We start from the raw sequence: 23,270 nt of genomic DNA on the forward strand, positions 1-23,270 counted from the left end.
TCTCATTGAGGTTTTGATTTGGATTTCCCTGATGCCGAGCGATGTAGAGCACTTTTTCATGTGCCTGTTGGCCATTTGGATGTCTTCTTTGGAGAAATGTCTGTTCATGTCTTCTGCCCATTTCTTGATTGGATTATTTGTTCTTTGGGTGTTGAGTTTGATAAGTTCTTTATAGATTTTGGATACTAGCCCTTTATCTGATATGTCATTTGCAAATATTTTCTCCCATTCTGTCAGTTGTCTTTTGGTTTTGTGGACTGTTTCTTTTGCTGTGCAAAAGCTTTTTATCTTGATGAAATCCCAATAGTTCATTTTTGCCCTGGCTTCCCGTGCCTTTGGCGATGTTTCTAGGAAGAAGTTGCTGCGGCTAAGGTCGAAAAGGTTGCTACCTGTGTTCTCCTTTAGGATTTTGATGGACTCCTGTCTCACGTTTAGGTCTTTCAACCATTTGGAGTCTATTTTTGTGTGTGGTGTAAGGAAATGGTCCAGTTTCATTCTTCTGCATGTGGCTGTCCAATTTTCCCAACACCATTTGTTGAAGAGACTGTCTCTTTTCCATTGGACATTCTTTCCTGCTTTGTCAAAGATAAGTTGACCATAGAGTTGAGGGTCCATTTCTGGGCTCTCGATTCTGTTCCATTGATCGATGTGTCTGTTTTTGTGCCAGTACCATACTGTCTTGATGATGACAGCTTTGTAATAGAGCTGGAAGTCCGGAATTGTGATGCCGCCAGCTTTGCTTTTCTTTTTCAGTACTCCTCTGGCTATTCTGGGTCTCTTCTGGTTCCATACAAATTTTAGGATTATTTGTTCCATTTCTTTGAAAAAAGTGGATGGTATTTTGATGGGGATTGCATTGAATGTGTAGATTGCTCTAGGTAGCATTGACATCTTCACAATGTTGATTCTCCCAATCCATGAGCATGGAACGTTTTTCCATTTCTTTGTGTCTTCTTCAATTTCTTTCATGAGTATTTTATAGTTTTCTGAGGACAGATCCTTTGCCTCTTTGGTTAGATTTATTCCTAGGTATCTAATGGTTTTGGGTGCAATTGTAAATGGGATAGACTCCTTGATTTGTCTCTCTTCTGTCTTGTTGTTGGTGTATAGGAATGCCACTGATTTCTGTGCATTGATTTTATATCCTGCTACTTTACTGAATTCCTGTATGAGTTCTAGCAGTTTTGGGGTGGAGTCTTTTGGGTTTTCCACATACAGTATCATATCATCTGCAAAGAGTGAGAGTTTGACTTCCTCTTTGCCGATTTGGATGCCTTTGATTTCTTTTTGTTGTCTAATTGCTGTGGCTAGGACTTCTAATACTATGTTGAATAGCAGTGGTGAGAGTGGACATCCCTGCCGCGTTCCTGACCTTAGGGGAAAAGCTCTCAGCCTTTCCCCATTGAGAATGATATTCGCTGTAGGTTTTTCATAGATGGCTTTTATGATATTGAGGTATGTACCCTCTATCCCTATACTCTGAAGAGTTTTGATCAAGAAAGGATGCTGTACTTTGTCAAATGCTTTTTCTGCATCTATTGAGAGGATCGTATGATTCTTGTTCTTTCTTTTGTTAATGTATTGTATCACGTTGATTGATTTGCGGATGTTGAACCAGCCTTGCAGCCCAGGGATAAATCCCACTTGGTCGTGGTGAATAATCCTTTTAATGTACTGTTGGATCCTATTGGCTAGTATTTTGGTGAGAATTTTTGCATCCATGTTCATCAAGGATATTGGTCTGTAATTCTCTTTTTTGATGGGGTCTTTGTCTGGTTTTGGGATCAAGGTAATGCTGGCCTCATAAAATGAGTTTGGAAGTTTCCCTTCCATTTCTATTTTTTGGAACAGTTTCAGGAGAATAGGTATTAATTCTTCTTGAAATGTCTGATAGAATTCCCCTGGGAAGCCATCTGGCCCTGGGCTTTTGTTTCTTGGGAGATTTTTGATAACTGTTTCAATTTCCTTAGTGGTTATAGGTCTGTTCAGGTTTTCTATTTCTTCCTGGTTCAACTTTGGTAGTTGATACATCTCTAGGAATGCACCCATTTCTTCCAGGTTATCTAATTTGCTGGCATAGAGTTGCTCACAATATGTTCTTATAATTGTTTGTATTTCTTTGGTGTTGGTTGTGATCTCTCCTCTTTCATTCATGATTTTGTTGATTTGGGTCATTTCTCTTTTCTTTTTGATCAGTCTGGCCAGGGGTTTATCAATCTTGTTAATTCTTTCAAAGAACCAGCTCCTAGTTTCGTTGATCTGTTCTACTGTTCTTTTGGTTTCTATTTCATTGATTTCTGCTCTGATCTTTATGATTTCTCTTCTCCTGCTGGGTTTAGGCTTTATTTGCTGTTCTTTCTCCAGCTCCTTTAGGTGTAGGGTTAGGTTGTGTATTTGAGACCTTTCTTGTTTCTTGAGAAAGGCTTGTATTGCTATATACTTTCCTCTCAGGACTGCCTTTGCTGTATCCCAAAGATTTTGAACAGTTGTGTTTTCATTTTCATTGGTTTCCATGAATTTTTTTAATTCTTCTTTAATTTCTTGGTTGACCCATTCATTCTTTAGTAGGATGCCCTTTAGCCTCCATGTATTTGAGTTCTTTCCGACTTTCCTCTTGTGGTTGAGTTCTAGTTTCAAAGCATTGTGGTCTGAAAATATGCAGGGAATGATCCCAATCTTTTGGTACCGATTGAGACCTGATTTGTGACCTAGGATGTGATCAATTCTGGAGAATGTTCCATGGGCACTAGAGAAGAATGTGTATTCCTTTGCTTTGGGATGGAATGTTCTGAATATGTCTGTGAAGTCCATTTGGTCCAGTGTGTCATTTAAAGTCTTTATTTCCTTGTTGATCTTTTGCTCAGATGATCTGTCCATTTCAGTCAGGGGGGTGTTAAAGTCCCCCACTATTATTGTATTGTTGTCAATCTGTTTCTTTGCTTTTGTTATTAATTGCCTTATATAATTGGCTGCTCCCATGTTCGGGGCATAGATATTTACAATTGTTAGATCTTCTTGTTGGATAGACACTTTAAGTAGGATATAGTGTCCTTCCTCATCTCTTATTACAGTCTTTGTTTTAAAATCTAGTTTGTCTGATATAAGGATTGCCACCCCAGATTTCTTTTGGTGTCCATTAGCATGGTAAATGGTTTTCCACCCCCTCACTTTCAATCTGGGGCTGTCTTTGGGTCTAAAATGAGTCTCTTGCAGACAGCATATTGATGGGTCTTGTTTTTTAATCCAATCTGATAGCCTGTGTCTTTTGATTGGGGCATTTAGCCCATTTACATTCAGGGTAACTATTGAAAGGTATGAATTTAGTGCCATTGTATTACCTGTAAGGTGACTGTTAACTGTCTGTTGTCTGTGTTCCTTTCTGCTCTTTGCTGCTTTTAGGTTCTCTCTTTGCTTAGAGGACCCCTCTCAATATTTCTTGGAGGGCTGGTTTCGTGTTTGCAAATTCCTTTAGTTTTTGTTTGTTCTGGAAGCTTTTTATCTCCTTCTATTTTCAATGATAGCCTAGCTGGATATAGTATTCTTGGCTGCATATTTTTCTCGTTTAGTGCTCTGAAGATATCTTGCCAGTCCTTTCTGGCCTGCCAGGTCTCTGTGGATAGGTCTGTTGCCAATCTAATGTTTCTACCATTGTAGGTTACATATCTCTTCTCCCGAGCTGCTTTCAGGATTTTCTCTTTGTCTCTGAGACTCGTAAGTTTTACTATTAGATGTCGGGGTGTTGACCTATTATTATTGATTTTGAGAGGGGTTCTCTGTGCCTCCTGGATTTTAATGCCTGTTTCCTTCCTCACATTAGGGAAGTTCTCTGCTATAATTTGCTCCAATATACCTTCTGCCCCTCTCTCTCTCTCTTCTTCTTCTGGGATCCCAATTATTCTAATGTTGTTTCGTCTTATCATATCACTTATCTCTCGAATTCTGCCCTCGTGATCCTGTAGTTGTTTCTCTCTCTTTTTCTCAGCCTCTTTATTTTCCATCATTTGGTCTTCTATATCGCTGATTCTCTCTTCTGCCTCATTTATCCTAGCATTTAGTGCCCCCATTTTTGATTGCACCTCATCAATAGCCTTTTTGATTTCGATTTGGTTAGATTTTAGTTCTTTTATTTCTCCAGAAAGGGTTTCTCTAATAACTTCCACGTTTTTTTCAAGCCCAGCTAGTATCTTTAAAGTCATGATTCTGAACTCTAGGTCCGACAGTGTACTAATGTCCGTATTGAGTAGGTCCCTGGCTGACGGTACTACCTCTTGTTCTTTTTGCTGAGGTGATTTCTTTCGTCTTGTCATCTTTCCAGAGGAGAATAGATGAATGAGAGAACAAAATGCTAACAGGTTTACAACGTCCCCAGCAAATATACTGTATACAAATCAGAAAAGACCTGAAACCAGGGGAAAAGAAAGGGAAAGAAAGAAAAAAGAAAGAGAAAAAGAAAAAAAAAAAGATAAAAACAAAAACAAAACAATACAAAAAAGGCAGAATATGATCAAATATGATCAGGCTAGTGCATAGATCAGTGCCACACACTAGATTTTGGGCGTATTTTGGTCTGTTAGAAAAAAGTGCCTCCTAAAATTTTAAAGGAAGAAAGACATATATGTACAAAATAAGGGTTGATACAATGAAGGGATGGAAGATGACTGTAAAGATGAAAATTATAAAAGATCTTATAAAAGGACTTGGTAAGATAAGTTGTTTGAAAAAAGAAAGAAGATTTAAGAAAAAAAAAAGGAAAAAGGGAGAGAATGTGATCAGGCAGGAGACTAGAACAAAGCCATACACTAGTGATTTAGGGTATATTTTGATCTGTTAGAAGAAACTGTACCTCAAAATTTTAAAGAGAGAACAACTTATATATATATGCCAAAAATAAGGGTAACTACTATGAAGGGATAAAATATGACTCTAAAAATGAAAAATAAAAAATGTTTTTTTTTTTTTAAAGGGATTTATAAGATGTTGGTTGAAAAAGTGAAAAAGAAGAATAAAAAAAAACAGTCAACAAAAATTAACTTTGATGAAATAATGAATCATGGTAAAAAAAAAAAAAAAAAAAAGAAAGCCATGAATCTATGTGCAGTATTCCCCTAGCGCTGGAGTTCTATTCTCCTTGATCAATCAACTTGGTCTTGGCTTGCTGGCTGTTTGTGTTGATCTTCTGGGGGAGGGGCCTTTTGCTGTGGTTTCCAAATGTCTTTGCCGGAGGCGGAATTGCCCCGCCCTTGTCGGTCCGGGCTAAGGAAGCTGCTCCGGTTTGCTCTCAGGAGCTTTTGTTCCCTGCAAGCTCTCGGTACAGCTTTGGAGGACCAGGGCAGAAATGGTGGCCTCCCAATCTCCACCCGGAGGAGCTGAGAACTCGGGGCCCCGCTCCTCAGTGTGCCCCCAGAGAAAAGCAGTCACTCCCGTGTCCCCGGTCTCCGGCCGCACTCCGTGCTCACCCGGCCTGTGACCGAGCATTGCTATCTCTGACACCCGACCCCGCGCGGAGTCTCCAAACCCAGCAGATCCCTGCAGTGCATTCCCGCACCGCTCCTCCCCGGGAAGGAAGGGGAGTCTCCCCGGATCTGCCACTTGTTGGGTCCCTGCTGGGGGAGCCGTGCCCCAACTGGGCCGCAGATCACAGTTTATGGCCACCCCGAGCTGAGAGCCCGCGACTCTGCTCCGTATCTGCAGCTGGCTTCCCTGCTCCGATACCTGGGAGCTCTGGCGCACTCAGGCACCCCCGGTCTCTCTGTGACCCCAAGGGTTCTGAGACCACACTGTCCCGGGAGGATTCCACCCCCCGCTTAGCCACTGCAGCGACGTCCCTCCGCCGAGCCAACTTCTAAAAGGTCCGATTTTGTGCTCCGCGGCTCTAGCACTTGCCAGAAGCGGCCGGCGGAGGCCCCTCCCCCGCCGTCTATCCTCCCGAATATCGCCTCGGATTCACTTCTCCGCACGCCCTACCTTCCAGTAAGTGGTCGCTTCTCTGTTCAGAGAGTTGTTGCTACTCTCCTGTTCGATCTCCTGTTGAGTTCGTAGGTGTTCAGAATGGTTTGATCCCTATTCAGCTGAATTCCTGATACCAGACGAAATCTAGGTCTCCTACTCCTCCGCCATCTTGCTCCGCCTCTCACTTTCTTTCTTATCAGGCAAGCTGGTATAATCTGAGAGCAGAATTATTGGACACCTAAAAACAATAGGGTGGGACCCTGTCTGATTCATTCAGAGTACTTTGAGAGATTAAATACCCAGGTGAACTGAAGGGAATACTCGGGTGAATTAAGGTGGAATGTGTTTCTGCTTTACTTAAAAGATGAATTCCAAAATATTAGGGAATGTGGGTTTTGTCATTGATAGCAAACAAAATTACACTTGAAAACAAGGAACAAAAGGTAAGGGGAACACAGTGTCATTTCTAATCCCCAATAACAGCATTATTGGGGACACTAAACTGAGCTTGTGCAAAGGGTTTTTATTGATGATCATTGCAAGATCAAGGGCAAATAATATGAACTACTTTTGTAGAGTGATAGTTTGTGGATTGTAAACTGGGACCCAGGTCCATAAATGGGGAGTAAAGGAAGCACTCAACAAAGGGATGGGCTTTGGTCAGGATACCAGGTTCAAACCCTGTATCTGCCAGCACTGTTTGAGCATAGACATGTTACTTAACAGCTGTAAGCCTTACTCTCACCATCTGCAATTTGATGGGAATAATAATGCTTGCTAAGGGGATTTTGGAAGCCCTTAATAAGATAAATTATATAGAGCACCTAACATAGGGCCTGGTACACAGTAGAAGCATTAAAGAAATGTTGGCCACTATGATAGTAATAATCATCATTATCACTGTTGTTACAAATAAATATTCATTGAGTGTAGGCTCGGTGAGACACCATGCTGAGTACATGGGTATAGAAGGATCAATAAGACATAGGCACTGCCTTCAGGGAGCTCACTATCTGTTCTGGCAATTGGAGGAAGCAAATGTGTGTGACCAAATGTAAAACAATAGATAGATATTCTGTATGGGAAGGACTTTTGAGGCTGAAATCATAATTATTTGTTTGTTTTTTCTTTTTGAGGCTGAATCAGAAAACAATGGCCTCTCATTTCCTGCCACTGTGGCACTTTCAGAAGCAAAATGCTGGACTGTTGTCTAATCCCGTATTACAATACTTAGATTCTTTTCTCTTATTCTTTTTTTTTTTTTTTTTAATTGAGGAGTAACACACATACAGGGCACAAATCAACTGGATATTTACTGTGTGCATACCCATGAACTACCACTTGGTCAGAATCAGCACCCTTCCAGCATCCTGGAAGGTTCCCTCATCCCCTTTTGCAAGCATTACCTCTCTCAGAGGTAACCACTGTTCTGATTCCTGCCACCAGCGATGAATTTTGTCTCTTTTGAGCTTCATGTAAATGGAATCACATAGTCAATGCTCAGGTTCTTATCTGAGCTAAAAAGGAGATATGAGGAACAGAACCCAAATAATCAATCTCTAAATAATAAGAAAGTTTTACTAACGAATAGATGTTTGTTTGTATCTCCAAATCAGATCATTGTACCACAGCCATGCAAGAAGTCTGCTAAGAATGAGAGGGAATCTAAAACATGATCATTGAGGTCATTGGGGCATACTAGTTATTATCAGTCAGGAAGCACAGATTCCCCCCACGAATGCTAGTCTCAAGCATATTACCTTTGGTCAGCCCAGGCAACTGGAGATTAATCAGGAGGGAGGATCTGGGGACATCTCTCGGATAAGCCAACCTGAAGAGCATCGCCACTCAGGGGACAAGGGCTGCCTGAGATTGGGTGACTGGTGAAGGAAGTTCCTAAAGAGACATGGCTCTCATTGCACACTGACTCCACCTCCTGTCACCAGACTTTTGCCAGGGATTCACTTCCTTTCTCCAGCTCTGGAAGCGTTGGGGGCGGGGGCAGGGGGCAGGGAAGGAGGCAGGAAGGAGGGGTAAAGTAGACAGGGATTCCCTTAGGCCTACAGCCTCAGGAAGCAGCCAGTTAGAACATTCACAGCATTCTTACATACTTTCCTTGTTCAGGTTACTACTTTGGGACTGCGATGACCGAAGCTACAGCTACTACGTTGAGGTCTCCACCAACCAGCAACAGTGGACCATGGTGGCCGACAGAACTAAAGTCTCCTGCAAGTAAGTTATGTCTTCACAGAATTGTTTCCAATTTAAAAGACAGTCTTTCCGATGGATTCAGAAGGTTCTAATGAAGATTCATGGCATCACCAAATTAGATTCTTAGGTGGAGGTTGAAAACATACTGATGATCCTTTACTTCAGTTTTGACTATTAAGTACTTTGATGAGAATTTATTTTTTTTATGTGATCAAACAAGCTTTCCTTGTTTGGTGGTTTGAACTTGACTCTTAGAAATGACATGTCCCCGAGCAGAGAAGAGAAGGATTTCCATTTGCAATCGTCTCTTGGGTCCCTACCCCCGATACCACACACTACCCTTTTAGAACTGTTTTCTTCCTTACAGAATTTTGCCGATGCAATACACACTTTAATACTTATTCTGGGACTCCGTTCCCCACCCTCATATCATTCCCGGGGTTACCTTTAAATATTTCTCTCATCTCAGTGCCAGCTACACTGTTACCTAAATGAAAGAAAGCTTGATATCCTAGGCCCCTAGTCATTTAATGCATATGGCTTTGGGGCTCCGTTTGCATTTACATTGTTGTGGGGGGAAGCTAAGAAGAAGGATCCTGTGGGTTCTGAACGGCCTGAGATCATGACTACATGTGTATATACCCATATAACTCACTCCGATCAAAATTACCACATTCCCAGCATCCTAGAATCATACCTTTTCTCAGTCATTACCTAAAAAGAGCTCAGTGCCTTTTTGGGTAGAGCCAGATTCTCTGGGAGGCAAGATAAAGCAAATAGCTGAGATTTCTTTCTTTCTTTCTTTTTCTTTTCTTTCTTTCTTTCTTTCTTTCTTTCTTTCTTTCTTTCTTTCTTTCTTTCTTTCTTTTTCTTTCTTTCTTTCTTTCTTTCTTTAAGATTTTATTTATTTGAGAGAGAAAAACAGAGAGAAAGAGAGCACAAGTGGGGCAGGGGTCTGCAGAGGGAGAGGAAGAAGCAGACTCCCCACTGAGCAGGGAACCTGATGCGGGGCTTGAGCCCAGGGCCCCGGGATCATGACCTGAGCCCAAGACAGACGTTTAACCGAGTGAGCCACCCAGGTGCCCGAAGATTTCTCTTTTTTTATTATTGAAATATGATTCATATACCATATAATTCCCCCTTTTAAATGTACAATCCGGTGGTTTTTAGTGTATTCACAGAGTTGGGCAATCATCCCTACTATCTAATGTTTCAAACATTTTCATCACCCCCAAACGGAAACCTCCTACCCATTAGCAGTCTTTCCATTTCCTTCCGGTTCCCACAGCCCCTCACCCCTGGTTATCTCCCTTCTGTTTCTATGGATTTGCATATTCCGGACATTTCGTATACACAGAATCGTATAGTATGTGATCTTTTCTTCTGGCTTTTTTTCACTTAACATATACTTTTGTCAAGCTTCATTCATGTTGCAGCATGTATCAGCACTTCATTCCTTTTTATGGCTGAATAATATTCTATCCTATGGAAAATATACATGTCACATTTTGTTTATCCATTCATCATTGGATGAACATTGGAACTGTTTGCACTTTTCGGCTAAAATAAGCATTTTTGCTATGAACATTCCCGTGCAAGTCTTTGTATGAGCATATGTTTTCAGTCCTCTTGAGTATATTCCTGGGAGTAGAATTGCCGGGTCTTATGGTAACTTTGTGTTTAAGTTTTTGAGGAACTGCCAGACTTTTCCACAGCAGCTGCACCATTTTGCATTCCCACCAGCAATGCAGGAGGGTTTCTTGCCAGTACTTGTTACTGTCTATCTCCTTGTTCACAGCCATCCTAGTGAGAGTGAAGTGGTGGTTTTGGTTTGCATTTTCCTCAAGGCAAATGATGTCCAACATCTTTTTGTGGACTTACTTGGCCAAGATTTCATAACAGCATTAATGATGACTTGTTTGATGCAATGTCTGACACCCTTACCATCGTTATGATAGTAATCAGCATAGAGCATGTTTAATGCTTCCATTGGTTAAGGTGACACTTGCTAGATTCAGAACCCACAGGATCCTTCCTTTTAGCTTTCCCCCACAACAATGTAAATGCAAATGGAGCCCCAAAGCCATATGCATTAAATGACTAGAGGCCTAGGATACCAAGCTTTCTTTCGTTTAGGTAACAGTGTAGCTGGCACTGAGATGAGAGAAATATTTAAAGGTAACCCTGGGAACAGGGTTACACAGAAAGTGGCCTCAACATTCCAGTGCCTTAACACAGTAGTTTATTTCTCAGTCATGTAGCAGGGAGTATGGGCGTTCCTGGTTCCACAGGTGACTGAGGAACCTAGGCATCTTCCTTCTGGTGGCTCTGCCATCATCTGGGACCTCATCAGCATCATCTGCATCTAGCTGGCAAATGGGGAAAGAACAGAGAAAAGGTATACCTGGTTCTTCTGAACAGCCTTGGCCTGGATGTAGTGACTGTCCCTTCCACTGGCATGCGATTGAGGAGAAGCAGTCATTTACCACACTAGATGCTGGTAGGGCTGGAAACCATAGTTCTCGCTGGGCAGCCACTTCTCAGCGGAGCATACATCTCGTAGCCGTCTCTGCCGTTGGATAAGAAAACTAACAATTATTGAGTAACTCGTATTCTATGACTTTGCTGTGCTTTGTCTCATTTTGTCCTGAACATAAAACACCTTGTGGAATATTGTCCTCATTTTATAAAACAGAAAATGGAGGGCTCTTTCCATTATACCATGAAGCCTTACTAAGGAGGGCTAAGCCCAGCTAAATGAAATGGAAACAGGGAAATGAAATGATTAGCTCATTTCCAAGCGCCTAGAACCCTTTTTGTACAATAGGAAGGCCTTCCAGGCCCATGAACAACTGCCCATATATCTTTTCAGAGCCATTGCTCACTGAGTATACAGCTCACAGGCCAGACCCTCTGCTTCCCCATCTTTTCCACATCTCACTGGTTACCATCACCCATCTTGTCTGTCATTTTATGTGTTATAAATTAGATGCCTCATCTCTTTATGTTCCCCTACTGAAGGTGTGGTACAGTATGGGTTTTTAACAAGAACCTGTTGGCTAACTACTGACCCAGGTATATATCATAATGGTTTTATAGTTATTTAAATGGTTTTTTCTTGGGTGCCTGGGTGGCTCAGTCATTAAGCGTCTGCCTTTGGCTTAGGTCATGATCCCAGGGTCCTGGGATCGAGTCCCACATCGGGCTCCCTCCTCGGCGGGAAGCCTGCTTCTCCCTCTCCCTCTACTGTTCCCTGTGCTTGTGCTCTCTCACTCTCTCTGTCAAATAAATAAAATCTTTAAAAATAAATAAATAAATGGTTTTTTCTTGATTCAAAAATGCATTCACTCATTAGATCCCTCCCAGTAGCTTTTTTTTTTTAATTTATCTATTTATTTATTTGAGAAACAGAGCAAGGAGCGAGAGAGCACAATCAGGGGAAGCAGCAGAGGCAGAGGGAGGAGCAGACTCCCCGCTGAGCAGGGAGCCTGACGCTGGGCTTGATCCCAGGACCCTGAGATCATGACCTAAGCCAAAGGCAGACACTTAACCAACTGAGCCACCCAGGTGCCACCCCCACCCACCAGTAGCTTTGTATTGAGTCATCAACATCTTCCCCCCTACTTCTTTTGGTATTTTGTTTCCATTAGTTGGTGGATTTAAATAATTTATATGTTTTTAACCTTCTGCGTTAGCACTTATATGCTACAGCAATACGTGTTTTTACAAATTAATAAATAAATAATATATTATAAGAACAAGAATAGTAGCAAGAAGGCAAGTACCTTTTAACCCCCTAAGAATCAATGGAACTGAAGGTTATGACTTTATGTTTGGAGGCATAACCTGAATCTTTTGTGCCTTTCATTTTTGAGTCAGGTGTTAAGAAATATAGTAGAAGATACACAGACAATAAAAGAGGAAAGCCTTTCCTTTTTAACTAATATACTCCAGAGCAGTCCTCAAGAGAGGATTCTATTAGCTTCAAAAATTGTAGCCTCCCTTTTTGAAATAAAGTATGTGAGTCATGTTATAAATGAAATTCTATAGGATCTTTAGAGATCACAGCCGTGCCTCTTGATAGCATTCTACCTAGTCAAGAAATCAAAGGACAGATTTTTGCTGTCCTCTGAAAAATATCTAGGAAATGAGATTCCCCAGTGTCTCCTCGTAAGACCCTCTACTCCTGGAGCAGGATATTTTCCTTTATTGCTATGCTAAGTCCTTTCTGCTACAGTTGGAGCTTAGCTTGTTTTACTCTCAGGATAAAGGCTTATTTTCTATCACAGATAACCATATTTTTGTATACACTGATTTGAGGTTTTTTCAAATTATTCAAAAATTATTCAGCTTATTCAAAAATAACTGATACATAACATTGTGTAAGTCTAAAGTGTACAGTATAATGATACATATAGCAAAGTGATGGCCACAGTAAGTTAGTTAACACATCTGTCACCTCACAGTTTTCTTTCTTGCAATGAGAACCCTTAAGATCTACTCTCTTAGCAACTTTCATATATGCATTTACAAAGTAGTCACCATGTTGTACATTCCATCCCCAGACCTTACTGATCTGGTAACTGGAAGTTTGTGCTTTTTGATCCCCTTCCCCCATCCCCCCGCAACCCTCTAGGAACCTCCAAACTTTTCTCTGTTGCCATAAGTTCGTTTTTTTTTTTTTTTAGGATTACATGTTTAAGTAAGATCATACAGTATTTCTCTTTCTCTGTGTGACTTTTTTCACTTAGCATAATGCCCTTACCATTTATCCACGTTGTTGCAAATGCACTAACTGATTTTATAAAATTACTTTTTACCCCTCTTTTTTCACATCATCTAATCCTATACCCTTTAGCCTTATTCCAAAAGACTTCACCTTCCAATCTTTGATTCCTTTTCTCTACTGTCTTCTAAATTGTTGAACCCTAAATCTGTGTCAATACAGTAAGAAACCAACATCGGCTTTTTTAATTATGAATGTAAAACATGCATGGAAAAGTAATTTAAGCAATACAGAAAGATATACGTGAAAAGTAAAATTTTGCCTTCCCATCTTCTGTTCCATTCCTCAGAAGTAACTGCTTTTGACTATTTTTTTAGTTTTTTTTTTATTTTATTTATTTGAGAGAGAGAGAGAGAGAGAGAGAGCACATGAGGGGAGAGGGTCAGAGGGAGAAGCAGACTTCCTACTGAGCAAGGAGCCCAATATGGGACTCGATCCTGGGACTCCAGGATCATGACCTGAGCTGAAGGCAGTTGCTTAACCAATTGAGCCACCCAGGTGCCCTATTTTTTTAGTTTTTATAATGTCTCAACTATAAATAATATTTTTATATCTGTGTTTATTAATTTATCAGCTTTACTAACTCCTCGCTATAAAAATGAGGAATTTAGCTTACTTAACTTCTCGTTTTTTGTTACATTTTTCTCTTTAGTTCTGCTGACTACTTACCTTTTAAAATTAACTAATATACTTAAACCTCTATATTTTGATCCATCAATTATAGATAGTATTCCTTGACTCCCTACTATGTATGAAGAAATTACCACCCTACATTTCCTCTTCTCTCTCCCCATCTTCTGTTAACTGTCCCACCACATTGACATTGTAAAGATTTACAACACTTATTTTCTGTTCTGTAACTTATAGTTAAGCCTTCCACGTGTTAACTATAAATTGGTCTTGAAAAGGGAAAATGACTAAAAACTCATTATGATATTATGATTTGTAAACACTGTTCACTACAGATCTGTAATTCATTGGATGTATAGTGAGGGAAATATGTCACTAAACTTGTGTCCCTCTTGGAAGAATTGTACTATGTTATCAAATGGATTTGATTTTCTTACAAGTACTCAGAATTAATCCTCATATAATAAATAAATAGCTTCATATTAGCTAGCTTTTTGTTTTCTTGGAGTTTCTAATTGCCTCTTTTTCCTTTTTACAGAGGTTTCTGAGGCATACTGTTTGTTCATTTATTAATTTTAAACAGACTGCTTCCTAGGCCTACTATATAACTAAAATTTCTTTTTCTTTCCTATCTAGGTTGATTTCACTCTTTCTTGGATGTGGGTAAAGGGCTAACAAAACCCTGTTTCCTTGGCAATGAGATGCTGACCTTGGGCCCTGTTACCTTTTTAGATCTGTTCCCCTGAAAACCTGATAGAAAGGAATGTCAGCTATTAGGCAACATTGCTTATGATGAAAATTACCCCTGATTGGTAAATTGCATCTGGCCTGGGAGGACTGTAAATATCTGGTTGGAAGCCATAGCTTTCTTTGGGTTTCCCGAGTGTGATGACTTTTGTGACTAGGCACATCCCTTGTGAAAATTCTGGGATCTTTGTTTATGGAGCTATTACAAGAGATAATAGCTTCAATTCAGAATATGAGGCTTCTGAGCAGAGTGGTTCCACACCTGCCCACTCTCACCTGAGCTGTCATCTTGCATGCCTGTGGGAATAGCTCCTATTCGGTGGTATCAACCACTGCAGGGACTCCCACTAAGGAGGTATGCCTGCTGTTACTCTAGTGGCATAGGGTTTTCTTTCTCTCTCCTGGGTGAATCCGAAGCCCAGTAGGACTTTGTTGGGTCTCAGTCAAGATCTCTCATAGGCACTGCACAGAGTAAATGTATTCAGAATTGTTTTCAGAAACAAAGGGTATGTGAAAGGCAAATTTTCAGAATTCTTGCATGCCTGAATCATAGTTTGACTAGGTATAGAACTCAGTTCCTTCAGAATTCTGAAAGCTCAGATTTATTGCCAAATAGCATCTAATGTTACTGATGAGAAATCTCATAGAATCTGATTCTTATTACTTGTAGTAATGTATTTTTCCCTGTAGAAGTCTTAGGATCTTCTCATTGTTGGAGGTGTTAAATTTCACAGTGATATGACTGGATGTGGACCATTTTGATTTATCCTGCTCACTTCGCTTCAATGTGGAAATCTACCCTGCTCCCTCAGATTTATAAATAATATTTCATCCACCTGCCATTTTCTAGAAATTCCCCCAAATCTTGATTTGCTTATATCTTTCCCTCCAGTTTGCCACACCTTTATGAGTGTATTCCATTTGTATTTCTTTGATGTCACCTCATTGGATTCCAGGAAGGGAGAAAGATCAGTGTGTGTCATCCATCTTCAGCCTGAATCCCCAAAAGCTCTACTACATGGGCTGTTGATACTCCCCAGTGACCCCAAATCCTTTTCCTTTCTTCCTTGTGCCTAGCTATCCCTTTCTCATGTTACATAGCTGTCGTGTTTACTGCCAGCATATATTCCTTAACATATCGACTCCATTCATGTTCATTTTTTAACCATTTCTTCACTTTTTCATGGTCTCGTTGACTGACAATTTTGTCCACAGAAGTGCTAGTCATCTCAGCCATCATCGCGCCAAGACTATGCTCTTGGCAAACGTTTTGGCAAATATAAATTACTAGCTATAAAGAATTGATCATTGATACTACTGAAATTTTTCTTTTTCCACTTAAGTATTCTATAGCCATAATCGAGAATTACCTAGGATTTCTAGTTTTTAGCTGAATTTTCACACAAGCTATCTGCCTGCCAGATATACTATCTGGATTCCCTCCTAAATAAGTTTTCTTCTCCAACTTCAGCATTCATTAAAAATGTTGTCGAGTTTTTAATAACTTAAGAAAATACATAGTAAGATATTTTTATTTTTATTATTATTTTTTTAAAGATTTTATTTATTTATTTGAGAAAGAGAGAATGAGAGACAGAAAGCACAAGAGGGAAGAGCATCAGAGGGAGAAGCAGACTCCCCGCCGAGCAGGGAGCCTGATGCAAGACTCGATCCCGGGACTCCAGGATCATGACCTGAGCCGGAGGCAGTCGCTTAACCAACTGAGCCACCCAGGCACCCTATAGTAAGATTTTTACAAGTATTATCACAAGTAGGAAAAACAATATGGAAGAAGAAAGCCAGATGGAAATACACCAAAATGTTGTTAATGGCTGCCTCTGTGTACTGGGATTATGTGAATTATTTCTAGTTTTCTATATTTTTGACCAATTTACATATATTTCTTTTACCATCAAAAAGATGACTTTTTTTGAAAAAGGTGTTTTTTCTTGCTGCAGTCATAAATGTTTCTGTAGATTTGTAGTTTGTCCTTGCTGTTATTTGAGCAGCATATGTTGGCAGAGTGGCATGGTTTATTCACTGCCAGGTATAAATTAAAGAAATTAAATAAGTGCTGTCCATAGCAATATCCTAGTAGCTTTTTGGAACCTTGAAGCCACTTACCCCAAGCACAAGTTGTGCTTCCCTGAAAAGGACACCTGAGCCACATTTTCCTTATGCTGCTTCTCCCCTTGGGCCTCTTAAGGCCCAGTTCTGTGAGAGTACTTCCTCCTTTTGCCTTTCCCCAGGACTTCAAAAGTCCATTTCCACCCAGGGTTTCCCTTCTCAGAGGGGCCCGTCCTCCTTAAGACCTTGGAGCACCCCTGTGGGTCAGGCAGTTTCCACAGCATCTTAACTTGAGAAAGTTTCTCCCTTGTGCCTTCCCTGAGAAGCATTTTGACAGCCTCTGTGTCACCTGGAAAGGCTTCTGTGGGGTCACCTCACCTTCTCCCTGGTCTTCAGCATGATGTTATTAATATCACAGAATATCTGTGTCCCCCTTGCTGAGTATACTGTCATTTAGTCCTGGGGAAGGACAACCTTCTGTTCTGGGATCTGTTTCTGTGCTGATGCTATTTATTCACCAGGAATCTTAGAAAGGGAGTCATGTTTCTTTTTCTAAGTGCTGCAGTGGTTGAGGACAATGGGATAAATTAAAGGTGGAGAGTTACAGCCTCAGAAAACTCTTCTAAAGTGTAGCAAGATTGAAAAATGAGACATTTGAACCTGGACCATTTACCTTGCCTGTGATTTTGTGCATCTTCTTGGCCATTGTCAGTGCTAAAGTTGAAAAAGCTTTCTTTCTGCCAGGTTTGTTTCTTAGCCTGACCCTTAACAAAACAAAAATCTTGGGCTGGTTCCGGGAGGTCGCTGCTAACCATGTGACCTAGGGGTTGTGCATAGAGGGCTTGCCCTGTTAATGTGACGCAATAGAATGAAAGTGGGTTTTAAAGAAGGAAATGTCTCCACCATTGAGGCCAATGACAGAAGAAGTTCATACAAAGTGTCAGGTTTTAGTCTCCAGGATGCGATTGCAGCTCTTGGCTGTGGCAGAGATCCTGTACTGAAATATTACTATTTCTTGCAAGTCTCTGCTGTGCTAACAGCCAGCTACCCGCCCGGACGCCTGTCCCTGCGAGGTTGGAGGAGTGTGTTTGCTTGTTCCTTCTTAAAGAGAGAGCCAATTAATGGGCTCTGGTTGTGTTATTGTCACTGTAAAAATGCTCGATGGAGGTTTTATTTTCCTCTTTTCAGACTTAATTCCATTTTTCTACACAGCTTTTGACAGTAATGAAAAAAGCCAGTCATGTTCTTTCCTGTGTTTTTTTTTAAAGGGCAAAAGCGTTGGTGTTAATTTTGTCACGAGTTTTAGAACTTGAATGATAAAGAAACATGCACCTGGCAAAATGAATGGCAAAAAAAAAAAAAAAGAAAAAAGTAACAGAATTCAGATAAAACACATATACACATGGAGGATAGGTCTGACACTAGGCAGTCCCCTGGGCTAATGAGGCAGAGATATCAGAACCTGCCCTGTAGAAGGCTTCTGTCCGTTAGAACAGATTTGGAGATACGTGTTAATCAAACTGTTGTTATGCGATTATATAGTACCAGAAGTAGATGAATATTTTGGAATAGAAATCATCAGTAAGGAGTCAGTGACTCATACCTACCCATCTAGAGAAGGCATTTATCTTTTGCTCTACAGAAAATATTTATGCAATACTTTACCCATATGTTGGGAGCCGCGTGGAAAGTAGATTTTGATGCTAAGTAGGTGAACCAAATTCTAAATTCAGAGCTATCAACAGGTTCTGTGGACCACCAGTGGGGAGGCCTCTCCCCACCCACAACATTTGACAGGTGAAGGAGCAGGAAGGACAAGAAGTCCCCTTGGATAGCAAATGATCAGAAGGGAGAAGCTGAGAGCTCTTTTCCCTACTCTGTGAAGATAATAATTTTTTCCATGCCTGTTATTAAAAAAATGAACAGACCTCAGTAAAACTTTCTCAGTGAGCTGTGTGAGCACACTTAAAATGTACATGGTCAGAAAGATTTTTCTTTCATTGTGGAATAACTTTCATACTAATATTACATTCCAAATGACAAAAATCAATCAAGATCATACTAGTCCAACTGCCATCATCTCTCTCCTCTCCTCTGCTCTGCTAATTGCCCCCACCATGTTCTCTCTGCACCCTCCCTCAAGTTTACTTACTGTAGCCAGAGTGGCACATTTCAAGGACAGTTCTGACCTTATACCTGCTTAAACCCTCAACTGGCTTCCCATTTTTCTCTGGATAAAAGTTCTTCACATGGCCTAGAGTGCCTACACAATCTGTCCCCCTCCTGCCTCTGCAGACATTCCCTGCATTGGTCTTCCTGTGCCGTCTGTGTTCACATCAGCCTGGCTTCCTCTCATGTCCCACCGTGCATCATGCTCCGCCTTCCCACAGGGCCTTTGCACCTGCCACGGCCTCTATCTGGAGCCCACACCCTGCGCTTTGACTGGTTAACTCCCACTATCCTCGGCTCAAGGGCCCCATTCTCAGGAAAATCTGCCCTGATCACCCATCTCAATCAGAGCAGTTTGTTATTCCCTCTCATAGAACTGAGCTATTGTCCTTCACAGCTGATACTGCAGCTTGCAGTGGCCCATTTCTTAGTGTAGTATTAGATTACTGTTTTTCTTCCCCTTTGGAATGTAAGCTCCATCAGAGCAGGGATATGGTCCATTTTATTCTTATCCATGGTAGCCTAGCATGGACCTAGCCCTTGCATTGTTGTCTGAGTGCATGGGCAGACAAGTGCTACCACTCTGTCTCTAATCATGACACAGGTCAGTTCCATATGTCCTGCTGCTGTCCGGAGCTGTCGTCTTCACAGGGCTCTCTCAGGAAGTCCATCCATCCTCATTCAGAGGCTATCCCATGGAGCAAGGAGGAGTTTGTGGGAGAGCATAAAAGTTGCTCGTTGACCCTAATAATGTAGTCCTTGTACTTCTCTTTATTAATCCATTATTGATCTGTCATCACTGATTCATTCACAGCCTTCCTCCACAGTTTCAGTCATTGCCAGAGGCCCCATTTTCTCTGGGCTCTGCATCTACCCTTGCCCCTCGAGTTAATGACTTGGATCCCCCAGTAACAGTTTATCACTTGCGATTGCTTACTGGCTGGAAGTCCATTACCTTTATTTTTAACCACTCTTCAAAAGAGTGAAGTTTCTCTTTATGGAGGGGCCAAGTGCTTTAAAACCTGTTTGCCAGTGTGCCCCTTTCACTTTGGAAATTCATTTGATTTAAAATCCTGAGTTTGTCAGATTAATATGTTTCAATTGCTTCTCTGGATTTTTAGAGCAAAATGTTAAAAAAAAAAAAAAAAAGGTCTTGTTCTCTGGAGAGGAACTCTAAACCATTTGCCCAGGCAATCCAGGTACCTCTCCCAGCAGGGCAGATAGAGTTTGTCCGACAGAACACACCTCACTCCAGAGTCCTGGAGCTCTGGATCCCTCCCATGCTTTCAGAATGGCTGCAGAGGGTCCTGTCCCAGCATTGTCCAGAGTGATGGCTCAGAGACACCCCTTACCATGACCAAGCCTTGATTAACCCCTACCCTGGGAGAGGCATTGCCAAGAAAGCATTGCAGACAGCCCCTCAATGGGCCTCTAAAGTCAGAATCACATAACCCTAATGAAGGCAAGCAAGTTGAGCACACAGAGACACCAGAAAAACAGTCATCAGAGAAATCCATTTATAAAAATGAATAGTCAGCATGTCCATCTGCAAAAAAAGAAAAGGAAAGTAGAGCCTATTTATTAGTCAGTGAATAAAGACAGCAGGAAGGAAAGTCACTGTAGTTTTGGTCATATCTTCTTAAAGTGGCCTGCCCCAGTTTGTCTCTGGGTCCGAGTGAGGAGTGCCGTAATCTCACCATGATTAATGCCAACTCAGCTCTATCCCAGAGTGCTAAGGGGCTCAGATTTTCTTCCTGGGTTAAAACAAGCAAAGGGGCCCCTAGGTGGCTCAATTGGTTAAATGTCCGACTCTTGATTTCAGCTCAGGTCATGAACTTGGGGTCATGGGATTGAGCCCCACACTGGGCTCCAAGCTTGGCGTAGAGTCTTCTTGGGACTCTCTCTCCCTCTCCCTCTCTTCTCCCTCTGCCCCTCCCCTCCATATGCTCTAAATAAATAAATAAGTGAATAAATGAATAAATAAATAAAATCTTTTTTTAAAAAAAGGGAACAGAAAAACAAAGTGTTCCTGTGAATTCAGGGATCCAGCATGTACATAGAACCAATTTTTAGAGCTAAAAGGGCATTCTTCCTTGACTATCTGATTTATTCTCTTGGCTTCAGCTATCTCATTCATATTTTTCATTAAATGTTGGCCCCTTCTAGAATGGCTTCACAAACTCACCTTGTCTAAAACTAAGCTCATTGTCCTCTTTCCCCGTAAAACACGTAAAACAGCTCCTCTCCTTCGAAGGCCCTGCTGTGTTTGTGGTAAGCCCCTTCTCCTGGGCATCTCTTACCCCTTTGACTCTTGCTTCTTCCTTTCCCTGCACGGTCAGGAACCATGTCTTTTCTTTTATACCCTTTCTTCCTTTATTGTATTCCCATTGCCGCATCTTAACTGAGACCCTCCTGCCTCTCCATTAGACTATTCTAGTGATCTCCCTCAATCTGTACTCTATCTGCATTTGTTGCTGTTCGGGTATCTGGAACAGTGTTGCCAGGTGGGATCGGTCTGGCCGAGACTCCTTACTTCCCTGAATAGACATCTCCAGTGGCCGACTGAGAAAAACCTCAAATCTTTGCCCGAGTCACCTTCTGTCTCTACCCGACCAGCTTTTCCCAAACATCTCGTTTTCAAATATCCTGCCGTACCGTTAGACTTCACATTCAGATTTCAAATATATAACTACCATACTTATCTGACTCTCACCGAACTTTCCTACCTTTATTTCTTTAACTCTCTCCTTACTGGTATCATTCTTCCCTTTCAGTCTGGCCCAATTGCTGTTGCCAAATGAGTCCATGCTTTAGATCAGCTAATTATCTTTGTTTCCACTGTCTGGTCTTGAAGTCTCTAGCCCACCCCTGTTCCCTTCAAGACGCAGCCAAAAATGCCCTGTGAGTTCTTCTTTGATCTTTCTCCTCCCAGATACAGGTAACTGCTCCTTTTGCTGAATGCCCCACTGTATTTTGTTTCCATGTAGCCTGGCAGCATTCCCTTTTTCTTGGGTCTGTCTAGGAGGAGGGAGGAAATAAGGGACTAGGCTGGGAGGAAGTTTACTTCTTAAAAAGCTAGCCATTTTTCAAGGTGCACTGGGATCTACCCCCTTAGAAGTACAGGCCAGATTTTCTCAGAGTAACCTCTAGTACTAGGTCTGTAATAAAATGCATAGCCCAGCCAGCTTTGGTTCAGTCTAATATTTGTTGAGTGACCCTAGTAGGTAAAGGCTACATTGTGAGAGAGAATACTAGGAGACAGGAAAACACTTCTCTGAAGAAACTTACAGGCTGTCCACAACTTCTGAACATTCAGGAACCATCACCACACACACACATACACACACACACACACACAGACACACACACACAAAGTATAAAATACAAAATAGGATCCTGGAGTCATAAAATGGTTTAAGTGAAAGTACCTTGGAAGTTACCGTCTAAGTCTCTCATTTTACGGCTGAGACTCTGAGACAGGTACAGAGTACAGATGCCTCCCCAAGTTTTCATCTAATGGAAGGGTCCAGATTCCAATCCAGAGTTCCTGATTCTGAATCCCTTGTTCCCAAAATGTTGCATGGCCTATAAGACCATAGTGAGAAACAGCCCCATAAGGGCTATAAGAATAGAGACATGATCAGAATATAGCATGGAATTAGGGATGTGTTTCTGAAAAGATGCATTTGGAACCTAGCCGCTTACTCCTGGCCCACATTGTAACTGCAAACACTGGTGATTTCCCAACCAAAGGGAGCTATGAACTTCAGACTTAAAAATCACACACAGGTACAAGTCAGAAGTCGACTCACCTGCCAGAAGGCATGATGAAGACTATAGATTACAAATCCACTTACATTTTCATATGATCTTCTATTTTGCTCTCACTGCAACTTCTTCCACAGAATGTTAATTTATTCAGCCTATTAGCTGTATCATAATTCATGTTTTAAAAATTGATTTTAAAAGCATGGTCTCTATATCAAATCACCTAGGGCTTTGTTATCTAGGTTTGGCGTCTTCTGTTTTTCTTCCCTTTTCCTTCCTATTGCCTACTTAAAAAAAAAACATTACACTGTTCATTAGGCCATTTATTAGACTATTTCCTTCTACCAAAAGAGACTTGCATGTGTGTTTTTCCTCGGTTTTAAGCCGAGATCCATAAAGCATATTCCCCCCACAGTGGACATTTTCTTTTCACAAGCCCTTGAAATGCGATGGAAGAGAATTTCACCACAGAGCTGTAAATTATGTACTGAGTATCAGTAATAAACATTTGTTACAAAATTTTAAAGTGTAGTTTCAAAGTGGTGATCATCTGGAATTGCACACATTTACCAGCTGCTTTGGAGAGAGCTGCTGAGTGCTTCCAGCTCATACACTTTTCACCTCTTTATCCAAATTTATACAGCAGTACAGAGCACACGTAGTAAACCAAAACAGAGCAAGAGAAGATTTGTAGCCCTAGTAACGTGGCTTCGCGGTCTTGACCTGGAAGGGGTGAGGCAGGTCGGCGTCTTGTTGGCCCTTCTCTCCCCAGGAGGCTGCACATTAAATCTGTACCAGAGAGGTCATGACTTTCCTCTGGTGAAAAAACCTGGATTAGATGCCTTGCTTCCTTATCTGTGCTTCTCAGAGCCTTTAGTGAAAGCGTCTTCCGTGGGGGTGATGCTCTGGCAAAGGCGGGCAGTTGGCGTGGGTGCCGCTGCTA

The 23,270-nt window shown here is 41.3% G+C and overlaps 1 protein-coding gene across 6 annotated transcripts in view; it reads left to right on the forward strand.

Annotated features, from left to right (window-relative positions):
• BTBD9 (BTB domain containing 9) overlaps positions 1 to 23,270 on the forward strand; it is a 437,181-nt gene that overhangs the window by 353,956 nt on the left and 59,955 nt on the right. For all 6 annotated transcript variants that reach the window (XM_027601879.2, XM_035728511.1, XM_027601880.2 and 3 more), the window contains one exon: positions 8,074 to 8,181. In XM_027601879.2, coding sequence (XP_027457680.1) covers positions 8,074 to 8,181 — 108 coding nt within the window. The remainder of the gene's footprint in view (positions 1 to 8,073; positions 8,182 to 23,270) is intronic.

This window comes from Zalophus californianus, chromosome 7 (genome assembly GCF_009762305.2).
Source record: "Zalophus californianus isolate mZalCal1 chromosome 7, mZalCal1.pri.v2, whole genome shotgun sequence".
Lineage (NCBI taxonomy): Eukaryota > Metazoa > Chordata > Mammalia > Carnivora > Otariidae > Zalophus > Zalophus californianus.